Here is a 21,472-nt window from a genome sequence, read left to right as displayed (position 1 = left end):
TTAAGTAGTTTGAGTATATTATTTTGACTAAATTGGAGTGAATAGGAACAAAAATAAAAAAAACCCATTGAGGAGTTCAAGGTAAAAAATAAATTAATTTTGGAATAACATCAAAATGATTATTCGTTGTAAAAAAATAAAATGATGCTATAGGTGATAAGCTTCATTAAAACAAGTGAAATTTCAATACCTTGTAAAACCTAGTTATGCTAACCAATTAATTTAAAGCAATGTTTTGATGAATCAAAGAAAATAATAAACATAATATTCAGTAATTTACATTCATTGATGACATAACTGTTTAATAAATTATTGGAATCATTTGTTTTAAAAAATTCTTTATAAAATCTGTTTTTAGAATACAAATAAATTGTTCAAACATTCAATATAACTAAAAATATCTAGCATAAATTGTATTTGAAACGACTATTTTATTATATTTATTATTAACCTAAATATATTTATAAATACAATTAATGTTTATTTACACAATATCAAATCCATATTTTTCTGTGACTTTATTATAAAATACAAACAAAATATAATATGTATTACAGAATAAAAAATATATCTCCAATCTTACCAAATGCATACACGTTATCAGCAAAGATATTGTATCAACATTTCAACCATTCATGCTGCAAACATTGAGCAGCCGTGGCTCTGGCATTTTGATCAAACTCTAACATTGGGAGTAGAAAACATGTGAATGCCTGGGCTTCAGGTTCGGGCCATTTGTATTTTTCTCTTAGTACATCCAACAAAAACCATGGTTTCAAACTACTTATATTACGCAATTCTGCACGTTTATTGAAAAATTGTGGCGATTGTTTTCCTTCATCAATAACTTTTTTTGGAATCTTACCCAACAATTCAATAATATGAGCAATATGATCTTCATCTCTGGAGTAAGCTTCACCTGAGTGTGGTTCAAACAGATAATCACCAGTTGCCAGTTCAAATGCCATACATGCAACACTCCATATATCAGATGATGTACCATATCCAGCACCAATTAACACTTCAAGTGAACGGTACTGTCTAGTTTGAATGTCTTCGGTAAAATGACGATCTATCCAACAAGCATTACCAAGATCAGCTACTTTAACATTGATATCGCATACATTAAATGCTGGGTCTTCTGAAGATTCTTCACGGGATTTACTTCTGAACGATCGTTTTTTAGATAATGGTTTATTATTTTTACTTGATTCTCCAGTTCCATTCTGATGTATTATATTAGTTTCATCTGAATTTTGGTCATTTTCAGCATTAGATTCAAATGAAGGGGAGTTAACCACATTTGGATTAGTACTATCACTACTGTATCCATTAGATATAGATTCACTAGTATTTGCATCTACTGCTATTGACTCTATAGATTTTATATCATCTGAAAACAAAATTAATAATAATATTATATCAAAATTAATATTAATAATTTTTTGTCAAAAGTAAAAAAAAAAAAAATTAAAACAAATTACAAAATATATTACTCGTATAATTGAAGTTGTAATTTTATGAATATTGATATAGACCACTGAATAAAAGTAAAACTATATTAAGATAACCATAATACAGTAGAACCCATTTAAGACGCTCTCCAAAGAACCAGTTAAAAATAGCGTCTTAAGCGGGAAATCGTATTACGCAGAAACAAAATGATGTTGTCAAAATCAAGGGAGTTGTAAGAATGAGTGTATTAGCCGGGAAATCGTCTTAAACGGGTTCTACTGTATATTATAAAAATTAACACAGTTTAATTTTAAATTTAAATGACATACTAAGATTAGTTATAATACATAACATTAGTATAACACCTGTTATACTTTAAACAATTATAATAATAATATATAGGTATTAAAATCTAAATTTGATAAATACCTTTATTTTCACCACTAGATTCATTATTTTTCTTTGATTCAAGTTCTTCTAATTGTTGCATATGAACTTTGAGGAGTTCAGATTGTCTTTTGACTTTCTTTTTCATTTTTTTCTTCTGATTCTTAGTCAAAATAGGTTTATTGAGATTGCTTTTCGGTGCAGTACTGCTAAATGATATAGGTAATTTTTGTCCAGTCTGATGAATCTCAGCTGCTTCTTTAGCTAAATTTTTTATATATTTTTCATCCACACATAATAAAACATTCTCAGGCTTAATGTCGGTATGAATTATGTTACATTTAGTATGTAAATAATCTAAGCCCTCAAGCACTTGCCGAATAATACATTTTACATTTTGTATTGGTATGCCTGAATAATCACTTTTAATAATCAACTTTAATAAATTATGACCCAGTACTTCAAATACCATGCAAATATGATTACCATTAACTCCACTAATTTTAAAATCATTCAATAACATGACTACTCTTTCTCGCTTTTTATCACTAGTATCAGAATCACGAACACTTTTTAAAAGTTTTATTTCATCTAACGCAGTTTCAGTAAAATGAGATGCACTTTTAACAACCTTAAGAGCAACATAGCGTTTGTCTGTAAAATCCCAACACAGCCAAACAGTTGAAAAATGACCCCATCCAAGTTTTCTTAACACATGATACCTTAAAAAAAAAATTGTTTTAATAGTAAAAATAATATATTTTTAAAAATATTTAACCTTTGACCATGCATATGAAGTGAATAATTACTACCGATTAATAAATATATATCCTATAATTAAGACTCAGATGTTTATGTTATTGCATATTTTTTCCTATTGATTCAATTAAATATGGATCTGGATAAAATGTGTTTCATATTTTACATTATCAAAAAATACTATTTTTATTTTGCATATTTTACAGTTATTTTGAATACATATTTTTGAGCTTTAAGAATATAAATGCATATTTCAGCACATTTTTGAATTTTTTTTTTTAAAAAATTTAAATTAACAAGTAGATAAATGATAAATTAATGACCCAAATATTATTAAATTCAAGTTTGATCAAATTAAAAAAATATATAAAATATAAAAATAAAATACATTTGACACTGCATAGTTTTTATTTTTTTATGCGCATATTTAGTAATTTTTAAGTACATAAATGCACACATAATACAGGTACATTAAATACATAATCATCCAAGCCCTACTTATAAATATGATTAATATAAGTAGTACTTGAATTCAAAACATTATACTTTTGTATTTACTTACTTAAACATAAATTCATAAGTTTTTTATTTTTACATTTTTACATTAGTGAGAATAATAAATTTCCGACCAAAATATTTATGGTTCTAAAATCATATGCATAGTTTAAGGAAAATTTTTTTTTTTAATTACAAAGCAAACTAATTATAAACATTGTTATGGTATATAGATTTGATTTCTAGTATTCAATACCAGTGGTGCCGAACTCATACATCAAGTGAAATAACGGTTTATAACTAAAATTTGGAGAAATTGGAGGGTATTCAAGAAATGTGTATAGATTAATAATACATTTTTAAGTTGGTCATCAGAAAAGGGGGTGGATAATAAGTTCTACATTTTAGATTTTACTTCACCAAAATGTTTATAGTTCATTAATAGGAACAAAATTATTTTCTAATAATACAAATTACCAAAGTTATTGTAAGCCAAGAAGTAAATAAAAATATACTTATGATTGCTCTGAATAATTATTACAGTTTATAATTTCTAGTTGGTTGTGATAAAACAGTTATGGTTAATCTGCGTTTAATCAATATTATTATATTGTTATTAAAGTATTTGAATTTTATTAGTTAATAGACTCTTAACATATAGCTTCATTTAATATTGTTATGACCTATATGTTTAAGCTTAACTTATTCTTAAAAAAAATATAAATTGAAAAATCCAAATTAAACATACAAAGAATATGTTTAAAATATATGAAATTCAACATAATCAAATGATTTAACTGAAACAATGATGAATTTAAAAAATGTAAAGCAATTACAGATTTAGTATAAAAATCAAGAGAATATCTTACCTATTCAGAAATACGTCTCCTATTTGTACAGGATGATAGCCGCCCTTGCAATAATCACTAGACTCTTCTTGTTCCTCTTCATCCGACGCGTACATTTCGTCAGTGCCTTCATCGGACTCATTAGATGACGAATCGCTGTCTCGTGGGTTAACATGGGACTTGTTAGATTTGTCTGGCGTCTTGTTGGAAACGATGGGTACTGCATTCTTTCGATCCTCATGCGGCTTCTTGGGCAGTTTGCGACGCTTCTTCTTCGCCTGTATCGCCAATATCCGACGGTTTGTGTCTTTGTTCATAGCCTCCACTATTCTCTATCTGAAACAATAACGCACGACCCCGCAGAAAGCGTGTATTTAAAACAACCGTCCCCGACAGCCCGTCGTCGTAGTAACAACGGACTTACCTGGATACGAGCGGCATACACACAAACACACATGCACGCACGCACACTGGAATACAGACAAACGCGGGTGCGCGCGCGCACACATACAATCACACTTTCACTACTTACCGTGTGATCGTCGTTGTCGACGAGGGCTGCTGACAGATGGAGACGTGTCGTTAGTCGACTAGTTAGGAGCGGCGGACAGGAGATATTTAATATTTACGTTTTGAAGCAAAAAAAAAAAGAAAAAAAGAAAGGCCGAACAGCGGGTCGCGTGATAATGGTGGCTGCTGCTGTTAATCGCACAGACGCGAAATACAATTGAAAAAAATGAAATAAAATTAACAGCGCATAATAGTGTACTACAACATATATCGTAGATGATTGCACAGGGTTGCAGGCTGCCGTGAACACGGGCCGAGTGATAATGGAACGGATTAGTGACGACCGCAATGAGCAAGTTGTAATAAAGCGGGCTTGCGATTGCGGCTGCCGACTAGCACACTGGGTAGCCCCGGTCCGGTGCACGCACTGCGCGAACTCTTGATATCGCCATATCGGCTTATCGCTACAATACCGAAAATAAATAATGTAAGAATATTCGCTTGTCCGGGCCGAACGCGATTAAACTATGTGACGTAAACCCAGCAATACCATTGGAACTGACGAACCACAATATTGTAATTGCACGTTATTAATTAATAATTGTTTCTAAATTCCCCATGTTCTCGACGCTGTAGTTGTTGCGTACACGTCATTAAATTATTTCTAATTTCATCATCAATATTCACACCATTATTATTGTTTTGATGTAATTCCGGGACAGAAACGTTTGTCGAGTTTTCGCGTCGGGTGTTTATCGAGTTTCCTCTTGCCGTACAGTCACGATGTCCGTTCGCGCCTCGAACCGTCTCGTCGTCGACGCACGGCAGCCACGAGTCGTTTTCGTTTATACCTGGTACGGCGACGCGTAGGAACGGTACCGCCTCGCTTACTGGTGCCTATCCACAGTACTACATTCGAATAGCCACCGCGTAAGAGGGTGAGAAACCTTGACTGCAGTGCAGACGAAGACGCCGAGGATTGTTCACCGTAAAAAGCACAGTACGTCGTAGCAGGCTTCTTTGTCACATTCGACGCGTCCGCCACCGTTTTGTCGCGTAACGGCAGCGATAGTGTTAATTGTTATTCATGTCCCCGATCATCTGCCGACTGATCGCGATATCGCCGTCAGACGGCATGGCCGACTTTTAAATGAGAACATCTTCCAGACGACTTGTTGATACGGTTCCTCAGGGTTCAGGCTCGTCGAAGAATCGTTAAAAACTAAAATTTATATCTACCTGAAATGAAATTATGAGCTAGTAATTTTGTACTGTCAATAATTATGTGTCAATCCCAGTGGCGAAGCATCATAGGAGACAATGAGACAATGTCTACCCACTTTTAATACGGATACATAATTTGGTTTTATTATAATTTATTTATTTTTATATAATATATACTTCAGTATTTATCATAGTTTTACTTTTGTGCTATACCGTATTAGTATTCTTAAAATACATTAGTGGCGGACCGTGCACGCGAACTGTCGTCGGTTGTGGCGTAGTGGTTAATTCTATAAACATCCAAATACAGATATAAAAATTAATATTATGATACGACGCGTTGCAGTGTCTCGTTTTTCAAGGCACGGTGCGCAGGGGAAATAGGTTATTGAGTGGGGATTATCATTGCGCTATGAGACATGTCTCGCGTTTGTAATTATTATTTCATTTTAATATACACTATCGTAATCGTCATTGCTTTTCGCGTTGATGCGTTATCGTTCAACGCAATTTTTTTATCATAATTATTGGTTGGTTTTTATTTTACGATTTATTTATTTCTGGTGTGATATTCTCGTATCTAATTATTAAAAATATTGTACTATTGTCATTCGCCACTATGCCTAATGATTTAATTAATGAAATGTTGAATGATGGAATAGTAAACTACTCATACGAAAAAAGAATATGAAATAAAAAATAAAAGACCGTGTCCCTTTTATCATAAATGGGGGGGGAGGTAGCTCTAATGTATTATTTTAATGTCTCCCTAACTTAAATACTCGTGCTTCGCCACTGGTCAATCCACATATCCCATGCAGTGGCAGCGTGACGGCAGATTTTTGAGTCCCTGGACTCAAGTCAGTGGGTGGATATTGACCATTGGGTATCAAGTGGGTATGTGGCATGTAGAACGAATAGTGGGGGAGTTCGTTTTACAAGCTACCCTTAAATTTCTTTTTAGGTGGGTGGGTGGGCAAAATCCTAACAGGACTCATGAAGTAAAATATTTCGCGCCGCCATTGATCCCATGTAGCTTTTAAATTACGGTTATATGATATCTTTTACGATTTACTGGTGTAAATATTTCCTCTTTCCTATCTCAGTAGCGTGTATAACAATTTACAAATACTTAATGGGATATAATATTACTGTCATATTTGCTCATAAATCATTATTAAAATATGTATCTTAATTTGGTGTATGTCTTTAATCATACTATCACTAAATATATTTACTACATTTGCTATTTGAATTATCACGTAATTATCCAATTATCAGCCGGTAACATAGGTGCAAATTGCCTATTTTGGGAGGGGGGGGACTATAAAGTCCTTAATAATTAAGGACTATAATAATAATAATTAATAATAATAATTTAATAATTATTGCATTGATAATAAGTTGGATTTTTTTTTCGTTTATTAAATATTTACAATCTATACTATTATATGTACAATAAGTAAATTTGTTAGAGGAATGACGGTGATGGGATGGTGAAAAGGGAAGCTCACAGTAGAGCTACCTTTACATGTATAATAAATTAATTTTGGATGTTGAGAAGATCTCTGGACCATTTCCGATTAAGGCGTCGGGTAGGGTTACCTGGAAGTGTATTAGAGTGAAGTTGAGATATAAGTTGGTTTGGGTGGCTTTGCATTTTGAAGTGAAGTCTTGAATAGAAATTGGCTGCAGTCTGGTTGATAAATGGGACATTGAGGTCTTCGTGTAGAGCGGCGTTTGTGACGTACCATGGGGCTTTAGTGACTATGTGGAGGCAGATGGATTGGAGCGCTTGAATTGTCCTGAGGTTTGAGGGTTTGGCAGTGCTCCAGAGAGCTATACCGTAAGACCATATTGGTTGTAGGAGACTTTTGTATTAAAGAAGACGGTTGGATAAGTTCATATTAGATTTGAGAAGAGGTCTGATTAGATGTAGGCGGGAGTTAAGTTGTTTTCTTTTGCTTTTGAGATGGGGACCCCAGGTGAGTCTCCTGTCGAGTAGGAGGCCAAGGTAATTAGCTTCCCTTGGTTGGGGGTTACTGAGTTATTGAAAGAAACTTCAGGACAGTCCTTTGGTCTGAGGGTAAAAGTGACGTGTGTGGACTTGAGTTCATTTACTTTAATTTTCCATGTGTTGCACCATTTTGAAAGCTTGTTTAGATGGTTTTGGAGAAGGTGACTGCAGATAAGTGGATCATGGTCTGAAGCTAGAATGGCAGTATCGTCAGCATACGTACCAATGAGAGTGTTTTCGGAGGAAGGAATGTCCGCTGTAAATAGGATGTCGAGAATGGGGCAATGTCACTTCCTTGCGGGACGCCGGCAAGTATATCGTGAGAGCCGGAGAGAGTAAAATCGATTTTGACATTGTAGGACCTATTTTCTATATAGGATTTAAGAATGAAATAGTATGGCGCAGGAAAGATTTTTTTTGATTTTGTACTGCAGGCCGGTGTGCCAGACCGAGTCGAATGCTTTGGCAACATCGAGGAATACTGCAGAACAATATTTCTTCGTTTCGAGGAAGGTCGCAATTAGATAAACAACTCGATGTAGTTGGTGAAAAGTAGCGTGATTTGGGCGAAAACCAAATTGGAATTCAGATAACGCATTTTTTTCGTGAGAAATTGAGAATAGTCATTTAAGGAGTAGTTTTTACAGGATTTTTTCCAAGCACTGGTAAAAGTCTGATAGGCCTGTATGAGTCTGCTTTGTCTAGAGGCTTATTGGGTTTAAGGATTGGAATAATGATTGCTGACTTCCAAGTTTGAGGGAAGTATGATAGTCGTAGTGTAGCATTGTAAATATGGGTGAGTAGAATGATTGTTTTGGCCGGGATATTTTTGACAATTTTATTGCTAATTTGATCGTGGCCTGGTGATTTGTTAGTCTTAAGTGTTTTAATAATTGATGAGATCTCATTAGGAGTCGTGTGTTTGGCAGGTAAGGCCATAGGTAGTGATGAAGATATAAATTCGTTCACTTTGTCTAGATGAGAAGTATCCGGAAGGATCGAGTGCGGTTTGAATACACTGGCGAAATGTAAAGCCATGAGTTCGGCCTTTTCTTGAGCAGAAACTGCGAGGTTGGAGTTTTGATGTTGAAGCGGAGGCAATATTGTTCTGTGTTTGAGTAGGGATTTTGTTTTTTTCCATAAGGAGCCATTATTTGGCGATAGTGAAGATAAGTGAGTTTCGTAAACATCATTTTTGTGTTTCTTAAGAAGTTTTTTTTAATTTGTTTGAAAGTGAGTTGTATATATGCCGATCATCTGGGTCGTGGGAGAGCTGCCATCTTTTACGGGCGCGACGTTTTTCGGCAATGAGTTGACCTATTTCGAGAGTAATATAATTGGAATTTTTCGTAATTAAAGTAGGCGATAGTGAATTATTTTTTGCAAGAAGAATGTTGTTGGTAAGAGTATTTATTGCTAGGTCGATATCTTCTTTGGTTTTTAATTTGATGTTGAGATGCGAGTTATTAGAAAGGATCTTGCGGAATTTGGGCCAATTTACATGATTTGAGGTAAACTTGCTCGGGGCTTGAGTATTAATTTGCAATAAGACTGGAGTGTGGTCTGAAGCTAGATCGTCTTAGTTGGTTATTTGACTTTTTAAATGGTTTGGCAAGTTTGTAATAAAGAAGTCAAGAATGGCCGGGTGTCTGTTTACATGTGTAGGCCAGTATGTCGGAGAATCCGGGGAGAGTGTTTTGGCGTGTGAGGAAGATATGACTCTGAGAAGGGAACGGCCCTTTGGGTTAGTATATCTGGAGCCCCATTTAAGGTGTTTGGCGTTGAAGTCGGCTCCTATAATGAAAGTATGATCGAGGGAGAGTAGGAATATTGAGAATTCGTTATCGAGAAATAGGCAACCTGGAGGAAAGTAAGCAGAAGCAAATGAGATTGGAATTGAATTGAGAACTATGGAGGAGGCAATGATTTGAAGTTTATTTGAAGAATGAGAGGGGAAGAGAGAATGAGGTATTCTGTTGGAGATAAGTAGAGCAGTTCCTCCATGTGAGGTACCGTCCGGGTGATCAGCTCTGAGTGTTTCGTAGCCATGGATATTAAGGAAGTTGTTATGGGTGAGATGGGTTTCTGATATCATGGCGATATCGATTGTTTTTTCAATTAAGGTAATTTGAAGTTCGTTAATGTTCTTGAGTATTCCGTTGGCGTTCCACAATAGAATTGTTAGTGGTTGAGTTAAATTGTTATCGGCGGCCATCATTGAGTATGAGTTTTTCGATGACAGTCGTAAAAAGAGAGATTAGTGGGTTGATTAGTGACTTAAGGTCATTAATGAATGAGGAAAGGTGGTCAGAGAGTTTATTCTCCGATGGCTGTTCAGAGTTCACCTACTTGGGCGGGTGAGTTGGTGCGCGAGGTTGTGAAGAACTTGAGTTGGGAAGGGGTGGAAAATGATAAGATTATGTGAATTTATCGTTAGAATTTGAATTGGTAATGTCAGTTTGAACGTGGTTAATTTTAGAGTTTGAATTTAACTGTAGTTTTCTTTATTTTAGGATATCCTTATGGGACTGACAACCCCTGTAGTTGGCTGGGTGAGGGCCTCCGCAAAGAGCACATTTGGGAGGTTTATTTCGGGATTTTTGGCACTCTGAGGTGTCGTGGGTATCTCCACATCGAACGCATCTTGGGGTATGGTTACAGTAGCTTCGGGTGTGACCGTATGACTGACCACGTTGGCATTGGGGGATTTCCTTATTTGTGTGGGGAGCTTCCACTTTAACATTGGAGTATCAGAAAGAGTTAAGTTTAAAAATTTCTTGATTGGACTGAGACTGTGCGAGGTCGATGAAAAAAAAGAGGCAATGGGGTTTTAGTTGATTTTTGAAAAACATTTGTAATGTTTTTGACCTGAAAACCTAGTTCAGATAGTTCTTTGGTTATGTGGTCTTTACCAGTTGAAGGATGTAAGTTCCTGAATACGACTCTGAATGGCTTATTTTCTTTTGACTGGTAAGAATGGAAGGAAACATTTTCATTTTTTAGAAATTTAACAACAGATCTGTAAGAATCAGGACTGAAGGTTTGCAATTTGAGACCTTTGGTCGTAGTTTAGCATGCAAAACTACTGGAGTCGGTAATTTCTTGTAATTTGAGACAGAATGTGTTGTAGTTAAGCTGAGCTTGAATGAACATTGGAGGGAGTAGATTAATTTTATTAGTGTTATTTTCAGCAGTATTATCGGTAAGCTGTTCATTGGTACTATCCATTGGTTCGTTTTCGGTGATGGGAGAGATCGGTGCATAACGGTTTTTTGAGATGAATATGTTCGAATCCGATTTTTTAGGCGGAGGAGATTTTGTAAGCGGTGATCTGATTCGTTTGTTTGAATCTACTGTTTGTACTGTTTGCCATATATTTTCATTATCGGAATTGTCATCAGGTGACTTGTTGCTGGACTGTGATATTTTAGTTTTGACGAGAATTAACGGCGATATCGGTTTATTGATAGGTTTTGTGGCAGTGTTATTAGTTTTAGATGTTGGTTAGACATTATTTTGGTTGTGTAAAAAAATAAATAAAAACGTTAACGAAAAATATATTGATGAAATGATAAATTATTTAAAATATGCACCTAAAAGTATAAAATGGAAGAAATATGCCCTAAAACTAAAAAAAACTCAAAATATGCATTTATATGCAAAATAAAATTTCAAAACTAGCTTTGTGAAAACATGAAACGTATTTGTTTCGTACTCTGCTATTTTTGTGACTGTGCTAAAAAAATATGCAAATGCTATAAGTCCTCTGCCTTAATAATATCATATATTATATGAAGGGGCGGTGGACATAAAATTTGGATGGTCTAAACATCCCTCCCCCACTATTGGCGCCTTTAATCCGTAATATAAAGCTGTTTTACTAATTTAAATTTTTAAATTGCCATCACAGAAATAATAAAAATGATCACGGTGGCTGTTTGAAAAACTTCGGATTCCATGCCAGATATTATCATTATTCCGTTGTGGCTGAAAATATGGTGAAAATATACAGTGAAATACAGTGAAATTATAATGTGTTAGAAACGAGTAAATAGTTTTTTTTTACTTAAAATACTGTAATATACATCTTGCAGATCAGTAATTTTAGTTATATCTGCAACTCTAGTGACATGAATTCAGATATCTATCTTGATTCGTATATAAGTGCCTTGTTTCACATATTTAGATTCCTGAGTCGGGGGGAATTAAGGTTGATTTCTAAAATTATGTTTTCAGAGCAACATGAATTATTCTCGGAAGTGATAAAAGCAGGAAACCCCAAAATCCACGTCATTATAGACCGATTAAGCTTTTAGACCTAAAGCAGGCCTCACTCGATCAGTAATACTGGCAGTATTTTAGATACCGACAGTATTATTGATCGTGTGAGGTAAGTACTGATGTACTGTCAGTATGAAAAAACAATACTGATGACTGATGAAAAAATTGGATATCGAAATACTGTCAATATTTTTATTGACAGTAATATTGATCGTGTGAGACTCGCTTTAATCCATAACGTAACATAATAATTTATATGCTCACCCCAAATGTTTATAGATATTAAATACATATCTACGCGCACTGTATTATCATCAATCGTTGAATCACGTTTCAATGAAATATAATTCTCTCCGAATTATTATAGACAGTAGTAATACATTGATAGTAGTATTATACAGTGATCGAAATTATTATATCATAGCTGATAAATCTTATTATTATACATTAGGCTTTCTTCATTTCGTCAATATTGTTTATTGGCTTGCTTATTGCTTATTGCTACACTGGCGTCATTGTGCACAACTTTAGATATATGGCTACTCCAAGTAAAAATTAATTTAAAATTTTTATTAATATTATTATTCGCGTAACATCAACGTCTCGGGATTACGGTATGATCACCGCGTGAAAAAACGGAATTATTGTTAGCAAAGAGTATACTAAATCTAATTTTTCTTAGAATTCATAGTTATTACTACTGCAGTGTTCAAGAAAAACGAATAGGTACGTCCGATGCAAGTTAGTATTGACTTGTACTTTATAATTTGCCTAATTTTTTGCGTTTCAAGTTCGGTATTTACCCATAGGCGGGTATTTGGTCGAATTTTTTTTTTTTTGGGGGGGGGGCTATAATAATTCGATGTAAAATAACCCACAAGGGCTTCGCCCCCACACCCCCCTTCTCATGCGCAAGTAAAACCTATTACTATTAAAAATATAGATATGTTTTAATTGTATTAAAAAAAATACTATATAACATATATTTAAAAATAATTAATATTTTATTTTAATAACAAATATCTATTTGTATCAGCAAAAATATTCAAAATATCATCGCTTTTTATATTTTTCGATATATCTTTTTCAATATATAGTATTGAAAGATCGCCGAACCTTAGCCAAGTTTTTATTTTTTTCATTGTACTGAAACTTCTTTCGCAAGTAGCTGAACTAATTGGTATTGTTACCTACTCGTAATGCTATTGTAAATATTTTTTTATTATTTCTTATTTTACGATTTTCAAGAAAACCAACAGATGATTATAAAAACAACGAATAATATTTCTAACAAAGTTTCGATTTTAGAGGGGTTAAGCCGCCCCCTAAGACCCCTGATGTGCGCCTATGTATTTACACTTGCGAAAATTTTTAAATAGTACTGAACAAATAAAAACTAATTATGAATGACATTTTTGTGTTGTTACGTAGATACACTAACGTTTTGTTGTAATGTTTCCAATACCTTTAATAAGAACCAGAATAGTGTATGGGCTTTAGTTTAATATCAGAGAGTATTGCTCTGTAAAATTTGAATTAAAAGTGACGTTTTTCAGAAACTTAATTTTTTCATCTGAAAATTAATATGGTTTCACGAAAGTATGAGACCCTTACCGGCACAACAACAAAAAAGGTTTTTCGTTTTTAGTTATTTTTTCTTTAAAAAATATTTTTATTTTTATTACTTATTTGATATTATAATGATTGTGAAGAATTATTTACATACATTATACAAATTAATCAGGAATAACCTTTATAAAATGTTGAAGCACAATACCCTCTCAAGGTAAAAATTATTATTTCCTTAAAGAACCATTTGAAATATAACTCGGTTAATATAATATATTATATTAATATAAATAATAATATTGTGTCAAGAAAATTTAAAAAAAAACAATAGTATTTGCTCTAGTATTATAATCCTTAATTATTTTAACAATCATAAGAGTAAAGATACATCTTTGTTTCTGTTTACTTTTATACGTATATATTTATATGTATATATTATGTTTCTTATGCTAAACTCGGATATTTTTTGTTATATTAATATATAGTGGAATCCGTTGTAAGACACTTTTCTAGGGATCAGTTAAAAATAATTTATTAAACGGGAAATCGTATTACGTAGGAAAAATTTAAATTGTGATAAAAAAAACAATATAAGTGTGCATTTTGAAATAAACCTATTTACTTACTTTTGTCCTACTTCAAAAAATCATAGATTTTTGTTTGTTTCAAATTTTTTTGTTTTTAGAATAGAGGAAGTTCTCAATTTTATTACGCAACGTTTCATAAATGTAGTCAAAAAATGTAATTAATCTTCTTAGCTCATTAATATATTCAAATGCGTTTATTACCGGCGTTATCCTCTTCCTCTTCCTTATTTTCTCCTTTATAGAAGTTTAATCAGCTAGTGACATTTTATCAGTAATTATTTGGAAATTACTCTAATTCTAGAAAACTCTGCTATTTTCGTTATTTATAATTTTTGAGTTATTTCTTACATTTTATATTTTTTCATTAACATAAATTAACAATAAAAGTGTCGTATCCAGGTTAGCGTCCAGCGTATTAGGCGGAAATCATCTTAAGCGAGAACGTTTTAAACGGGTTCTACTGTATTTAAATACATGTTTAAATTATCATCCTTGGTATGACCAAATATAAGAAAAAACTATCATTGAAATCACTCAAACTTTACTTTTTTTTTTAAATTTTTCAACTTCTTTTTAGTATTTTTGCGGCAGCCATCTGAACAACATGCAAGAATCATGCTAGAATCTTAAAACCTAATTGATGTGTTCATGTAGAGCAGTCGCTTTGTAATACATTTTTTGAGTAGAGTTAAATTATTAGAAATTCCAAACATTTTCATACAATTCGGTATAACTTTAATCAGGGGCGGTTCTAGGACTAGATTTTCGTACGGACAAACAATATATTTTATGTTTCAAGTTACGTCCCGTTTCACGTAGGCGCGTATTGTACGCGTGTAAGTAACATAAATTGTTGTTTATTTTGTTTTCATAGGTAAATTTGTAAATTGTAATTTTGTAAATAATAAGTAATAAATATCTTTTGTTTTCACAGAGAAACCATATGTTGCTATTATCCGATAAAAAATGTATAACATCCTTATGTATATTTATAAGTAAGCTGTAAGCTAAATTTAAATCCTAAATTTTCCTAAGCTACAGTTTTTTCCTAAACAGTTAACACACATAAAAAATAAAAATATTAATTCAAATTATATATATATTTTCTTTTTTCTTTAGGTATATAAAAAATAATTTAACATATTATAATGATAAAGTATAATATAAACTATATTTTTACTATATCTGAAATTGTAATCTTCTATGTTTTATTTTTGCAAACATATCAAGAGCAGGAGTTGGGTGTTTTAACAATTTTTCCGAATTCTTTTTATCTATAGATAATAAAGCAAGGTTACTCAACCTAGGATTTTGCATTGTAACTCTCAAGTAAGTCTTAATACGCCGCATAGTAGAAAAACTTCGTTCAGCACTAGTTGAGGATACAGGAATTACCATAGATAATTCAACTACTTTTCTCAAGTTAGTGAAAGCTTCGCCATAATTACTTATTTGTTGATGTACATCAGACAATGTTGAAGCTTTCAAAAATAAAGATTTCCCAATTAAACACTAATTAACCTATTAAACACTTTTTTATTTATGAAAGTGTAAATAATTAAAACAAATATATATTTGAATTCCTTAATTCTTTACTTATTTAAACATCACAGTGAACCTTTTAAGGTGAACGTAAAAATTTTGGTACAGGCAGCTGCCCACCCTGCCCGTACGCTAGAACCGCCACTGACTTTAATAAAATTTATTTATTAGTAATTAACGACTTAATTGGCACAGAGAACTGGTGATATCGTTCATCGATTGATTTTTGATCATGATTGATGAGGGAAAAAAATCGATATAATTATTAGATGAAACACGTCGTAAAAACATAGCATTGTCGTCAATCTGAAACTTTGTACTTAGTGCTTTAACACATTGTTTGAGTTCACTCGCGTACCAAAAAACTAATCAGAAATTGCAAAGGACTTATTGCCCAGAAGCTTAGGTTTTTCTGTCACAAATCATTATATATTTTCAAATTATATGCTTATTGGTGTAACTATCTATTTAATAACCATAGTACTAGTACATAGTATTTTGTAAAATCTTAGTGAGTAACTATTAAACTATTACACTATAATGTCATGATTCAATAGTGTTACATTTATTTATAAACTATAATTGACATAAATCATATGTATCAAAGTTAAATTATAAAATATTAACAAAATACTTTTTATTAGTAATAATTAGTATTAATCTAGGTTTTCGGTCAAAAACCTTAAGGAGCCAATTTTGCCCTCTTGCTTGCAATTTGCAATTTGCTATTTGCAATTTAAAAAAAACATTATCCTCAAGTTATAATAATATAGCATATGAATTGGATTTCCAAACGATAATAAGATGATTTATTTTATGATTTAATTTTTTAATATAAAATATTTTTTGTCCTGAATATGCATTGTATAATTTATATCAGATTATAACTGAAATAATAGCTAGATAGTTTTTCTATTCAATAAATATTATTAGTCCAACAAAATTTGTATTTATAAAAACAGTTTTCATTGGTAAAAATATATTAGTCAGGTAGGTATTAAAGTATTAATAAATGCACATTATAATAATATAATAACTGAATGAGGCGTCATGTTATGGATATGGTGCTAAGATGCAATTTAATAATAAAAAGTAACTATTTATTTATTTTTTATAGAAATAACTTTTGTTTGGTAATTGGTCTTTATGAGTGACGTTTACAAATAAAATATGGTGAAATGCTAGAGTAGAGATCAAGGTCGTAACTAGTGCGAGTTTAAGGGTTCAGGTGCCCCCCTCTCCTCGAAATATCTTCTTAAAAAAAATCGTATGATTTTAAATGCCTATTAAATTTGAAATTTTATAATTTTCTAGTCAAAAAAAAACATATTTATATTAAAATCCTCGCCCTTCATCGAAAAAAAATCTTATTGACCATGGCCTTGGTAGGAATACTTCTCATACACATAATATTATTTATAAAAATGCTGCTAATTATTATTATTTTTATGTTATAGCTAAAATAACATAATTTATTGGTGCGTCTATTTAAACATATACTATACATTTTTTTAAACAAATTCGTTATGTAAAATCAAATCAAAAAAAATAGGTTATCTTTATTAAATGTATTAATGTTTATCACGTTAACAATAATTTAGTTAGATATTTAATTGTATAGATTGATTAATTTATAGCTTTTTCCTAAGAATCTATCATTTTATTTGAAATAGATTTGTAATAGTAGTAGTTATTATCGTTTGTCCAGAGTTCTATATGATTTTAATTAAGTACCAAATGGTTAACAAATGACATTATTGTCGAAAATATTAAATAATACAATAGTTACAAAATATAAGTAATCAGTAGTGTATTTTTAAAAAAAAAAATGATGGAGGGGGGGATTAAAATGTTTCAAAAACATTAATGATTTTATAATATTATAAAAAATACACGTTAGCTATAAATTAATAATTATAATATTTTATTATTAATATAAATTAAAATTAAAAGTTGTTTATAATAAAAAAGATAAATATCTTTTTTTTTTGTCAATTCATCAATAATTTTTTAAGTTTTTATTTATTGATAACATTGCTAAACCGTAACCATTTTTTCTTGGGAGATCGAAACTTGAGGACCCCCCCCCTCACGAAAATACGCTACTGTAAGTAATTATTATTATTACTCATTATTTATAATATATATATACAATAGAAAATATATAATTTAGTTTTCATATGATATTAGGAGTTATTTATGATTATTTGTAATTTATGTAGTTTAACTTAAGATTTTAACTGTTGTAAATAATATTTTCATATTATAGGTACCTCTATAAGTTACAAGATTGTTTGATCACTGCAGCTATCAGCATCATGGATTATGTTGCTGCTATTGACATAGGTACTTCTAATTTGAAATGCCAAATTTTTTCATCAGACTTTCATGTCATGGGATCTTCCATACAGAAAGTATGTTTTTAAATAAGATTTATGTTAATTTAAGTGTTTAAATTAGAATATAATAAATATACGTCAATATTCATAGATAGTTACACAAAGAAAATATTTCAAAATTGAATATACTATCATTACTGCTATAGGTAGTAGGTTATAGATGAAAATCATTAAAAGACACATTATTGCAGTAACAGAATTATTTTCAACAGTTTCATATGGAAGACAATATTTTACTGTCTCTCTACATAACTTAAAAATATTAAGCACTGTATTATTTATGCATCATTTTTTAATTTGTTAATTTATTTTGGGTTTTCTGTCAATCGATTTATATAAAAATTTAAAATTAATAATATAAATATACTCACTTACAATTAATGCCTTGTTATATATTAAACAGTTAAGCAGAAAGTCTTATTTATTTTGCTTGTCTCAAAATGTACTTATATATAAAAGAGCCAATGTCTATGATACAACCGTTGTCCTTAAATAAGTTAATGTATTGTATGTACATAGACCCTAATAGCCAATACAAACTCTAACCTAGGTTAAGTACCAGTGGCCATTCTGCAAGGTTGTTCAAGAATAAAAATTATCCTACCCCCCCCCCTCATTGTAATGTTTGAAAAATAATTTTCTACTTGAAATTAAATTTTAAACTTAAGTAGTAAAAAACTCAGTTAATCGTAAAATTAAGGTAATTTAAGTTCTATGTATTAGTAGTAAATACATAAATTAAGTTTTCAGAAGACATATATTAATATTTATATATTATTATATAATAACATTTATTAACATTTTGTTATAGGTTAATATATTAAAACCTTTTCAAGGATGGGAAGAAATCAATCCAAATGAACTTCAAAGTGGTGTGAAACAAGTTTTACAAAATGCATTAAAAGGTTTAATAGTAATAATAATGTCCTCATAAATAAATGAAAAATGAACCAAAATTAGAAATATCTATTAAACCATATACATAATGTTACACTGATCATCAAAATCAAAATTACATTTCTGACCAGTATTTGAAAAATTAACCTAAGTAGTAAAATTTTCATATTATTCAAAGTTGAATTTTATGTTTCAATGCTCAATACTCTGAAAAATATGTATAGATTATTCTAATTGACTGTTAATTTGTTAATGAATGCCAAACTTTTAGTTTTTATGTTTTATTTTAATAAATCTAAAATTTGATTTAAATATAGATGCTGATCTCAAATCCAATAACATAAAAAGTATAGGTTTATCAACACAACGTAACACATTTATTACTTGGAACAAAACAACTGGTGAACCTTATCATAATTTTATCACGTGGGGTGATGCACGTTCAAATATAATTGTAAAACAATTAAACAAATCATTAACTTTTAAAGTAAGTATCATAATATGATACATATTATGTCAAATGCGTGATAGTAAATAATAATTTATTTGGGAATTTTTTTCCTTTTAGGTAGTAAAATATATTTCAAAAATATTGTACTTAATATTTGCTAAGAAACAATTTAAAATTGCTAAGTCCTTCACCTTTTCAAATGTTCAAGTATTAAGAATTATTTTCGTATTTTATTTGTAATATATACTTTTACTTATAATAATCAATCTTTATTATAGATTTTACCTAAACTCTTATGGCTGTTGCAAAATAATCGAAAATTCAGACAAGATATGAAAAATGATAATGTACAATTTGGTACTTTAGACACTTGGTTATTGTATCAAGCTAGCAACCGTAAAATGCATATAACTGATATTTCATGCGCTAGTGCTACAGGTTTATTCAATTTATTCACTATGTCTTGGATGCCTAATTTTATGTTTCAATATTTTGGGATTACATGTACTATACTTCCAAGTGTTTGCAATTCAAATTTATCTACCTTTCTTGTTGAGAACAATGTAACTTGCAAAATCTCAAATATTACAATTGCATGTTCAGTGAGTTTCCTAAATTATTTGTATAAATCTACTATTTTATTATATCCATCAGAAATTATTATATTTTGTTATTGTTTAGGTTGCTGACCAATCAGCTTCTCTATATGGAACTGGTTCTTTTTCGAAATACACAGCCAAAGTAACTATGGGAACAGGAATGTTTCTTGATATTAATTGTGGTGCGTCACCGGAAGTATGTTTAGGTCAGATACAATATATAATATTATTATTATTAAACATTAATATTTATAAAATTTGTTGTTTTACAAACTAAAAAATAAATAAATAAAAATTATAATAATCAATAAAAACTTGATATTTACATGTTTTTTGAATAAATTAGTAAACTAAAATATTTGTTAATAAAATTAATCTTTTAAACTAGGCTATTTTCCATTGGTGGGTTGGGCATTTAATGAAGATATTTGTTTCTCATTAGAAGCTGTTGATTATAACAGTGGATCATTAATTCAACTTGGAAAATCGATTGGTAAGATATGTATTTAATATTTATGTAAAATATAAATATACAAATAATATTTTCTTTTTAACAGGTGGTTTTAATAATTCAAAAGAATTAAATATGTTAAAACAAGGAAATGCATGTTTAACAAACAATGTATTGTTTGTATTACCTGAGTTTGAAGTTAGTTATTCAACATTAGTATAGAACATAAAAATATTTTAATTACTATAAATAAATTATTGTTTTCAGCCTTCTAAATCAATGAGGAAAGATTATAGTTTTATTGGTGTTACATCATCTACTACCAAATCAGATTTGACTATGTCTATATTAGAATCTTTTGCATTTAGAATTAAAAAAATACTAGATAATTATCACAATGAAATGCCACAAATGGTATTAAATACATTATGGTAATCTTTAAAAAAAAAGTTAATTGAATTTTTCTAATTATGTTTAATATTACTTCAAGTGGTAGATAATTTGTATACATTGTTGTTAATAGGGTTGATGGTGGTGTATCTCGAAATGATTATATTTGTCAAACAATTGCCAATGTTACTTCAACTACAGTTATCAGAATGAAGAACAATAATCGAACAGAAGTATCTTGTTTAGGTGCAGCTTTTATGGCTGGTTTGTCATCAGGTATACAGTTTGTTGTTGCATCTTTCTAAAATAATACACTGTTTATAAATTAATTTAATTAATTTAACATACATACAAAATTGGTTAGAATTAAAACATAATTTCATTATACTTCAATAAAGATTTTTATTTTATTTATAGGGGTATGGAAAAATAAAAATGAGTTGGAAAATTTCAGAAGTAAAAGTGATCAAAAATTTATTCCAAATAATAATGATTCCTTTATTAATGAATATAAATATATTCGATGGTTGTATAATCAAAAATGTCTGTATTAAAAATATATATTTTTGTATTGAATCAACAGTATAATATATAATTATTTATCACAAAAT

General features: G+C 30.5%; 2 protein-coding genes across 5 annotated transcripts; one reads left to right on the top strand and one right to left on the bottom strand.

Annotated features, from left to right (window-relative positions):
- Positions 1-499: 499 nt before the first annotated feature.
- LOC112693494 (SRSF protein kinase 2) lies at positions 500-4,749 on the bottom strand. Of its 2 annotated transcripts, none has more exons than XM_025568589.1 (4): positions 4,369-4,749; positions 3,966-4,280; positions 1,885-2,564; positions 500-1,393 (listed from the first exon to the last, which is right to left on the bottom strand). In XM_025568589.1, exons 2-4 carry the CDS (start codon positions 4,259-4,261, stop codon positions 618-620), a joined length of 1,752 nt encoding a protein of 583 aa, XP_025424374.1. In that variant the 5' UTR covers positions 4,262-4,280; positions 4,369-4,749; the 3' UTR covers positions 500-617. The 2 variants fall into 2 exon arrangements, with proteins under 2 accessions (XP_025424374.1, XP_025424373.1); XM_025568588.1 differs by having other exon boundaries at positions 4,477-4,749.
- A 220-nt stretch (positions 4,750-4,969) lies between these two features.
- Positions 4,970-21,415, top strand: LOC112693496 (putative glycerol kinase 5). Of its 3 annotated transcripts, XM_025568591.1 has the most exons (13): positions 4,970-5,454; positions 11,606-11,742; positions 17,944-18,088; positions 18,885-18,978; positions 19,288-19,457; positions 19,539-19,628; positions 19,700-20,023; positions 20,103-20,226; positions 20,409-20,513; positions 20,578-20,669; positions 20,739-20,902; positions 20,995-21,137; positions 21,279-21,415. In XM_025568591.1, exons 3-13 carry the CDS (start codon positions 17,993-17,995, stop codon positions 21,413-21,415), a joined length of 1,539 nt encoding a protein of 512 aa, XP_025424376.1. In that variant the 5' UTR covers positions 4,970-5,454; positions 11,606-11,742; positions 17,944-17,992. The 3 variants fall into 3 exon arrangements, with proteins under 3 accessions (XP_025424376.1, XP_025424375.1, XP_025424377.1); XM_025568590.1 differs by lacking the exon at positions 11,606-11,742; XM_025568592.1 differs by lacking the exons at positions 11,606-11,742; positions 21,279-21,415 and having other exon boundaries at positions 20,739-20,920; positions 20,995-21,082.
- Positions 21,416-21,472: the final 57 nt, after the last annotated feature.

The sequence above is a fragment of the Sipha flava genome, unplaced genomic scaffold (genome assembly GCF_003268045.1).
Source record: "Sipha flava isolate LNK unplaced genomic scaffold, YSA_version1 87_pilon_pilon, whole genome shotgun sequence".
Lineage (NCBI taxonomy): Eukaryota > Metazoa > Arthropoda > Insecta > Hemiptera > Aphididae > Sipha > Sipha flava.
Note: the sequence above shows the minus strand (reverse complement) of the source record. Positions and strands in the feature narration are given on the sequence as shown.

Coding starts and splice junctions, on each gene's coding strand:
- LOC112693494 (XM_025568589.1), bottom strand. CDS start 4,261: ATGAACAAAGACACAAACCGTCGGATATTGGCGATACAGGCGAAGAAG. Junction 2,565..3,965: donor GGAGACGTATTTCTGAATAG/GTAAGATATTCT, acceptor TTTTTTTTTAAG/GTATCATGTGTTAAGAAAAC. Junction 1,394..1,884: donor ATCTAGTGGTGAAAATAAAG/GTATTTATCAAA, acceptor TTTTGTTTTCAG/ATGATATAAAATCTATAGAG.
- LOC112693496 (XM_025568590.1), top strand. CDS start 17,993: ATGGATTATGTTGCTGCTATTGACATAGGTACTTCTAATTTGAAATGC. Junction 20,227..20,408: donor GTCACCGGAAGTATGTTTAG/GTCAGATACAAT, acceptor CTTTTAAACTAG/GCTATTTTCCATTGGTGGGT. Junction 21,138..21,278: donor TATGGCTGGTTTGTCATCAG/GTATACAGTTTG, acceptor TTTTATTTATAG/GGGTATGGAAAAATAAAAAT.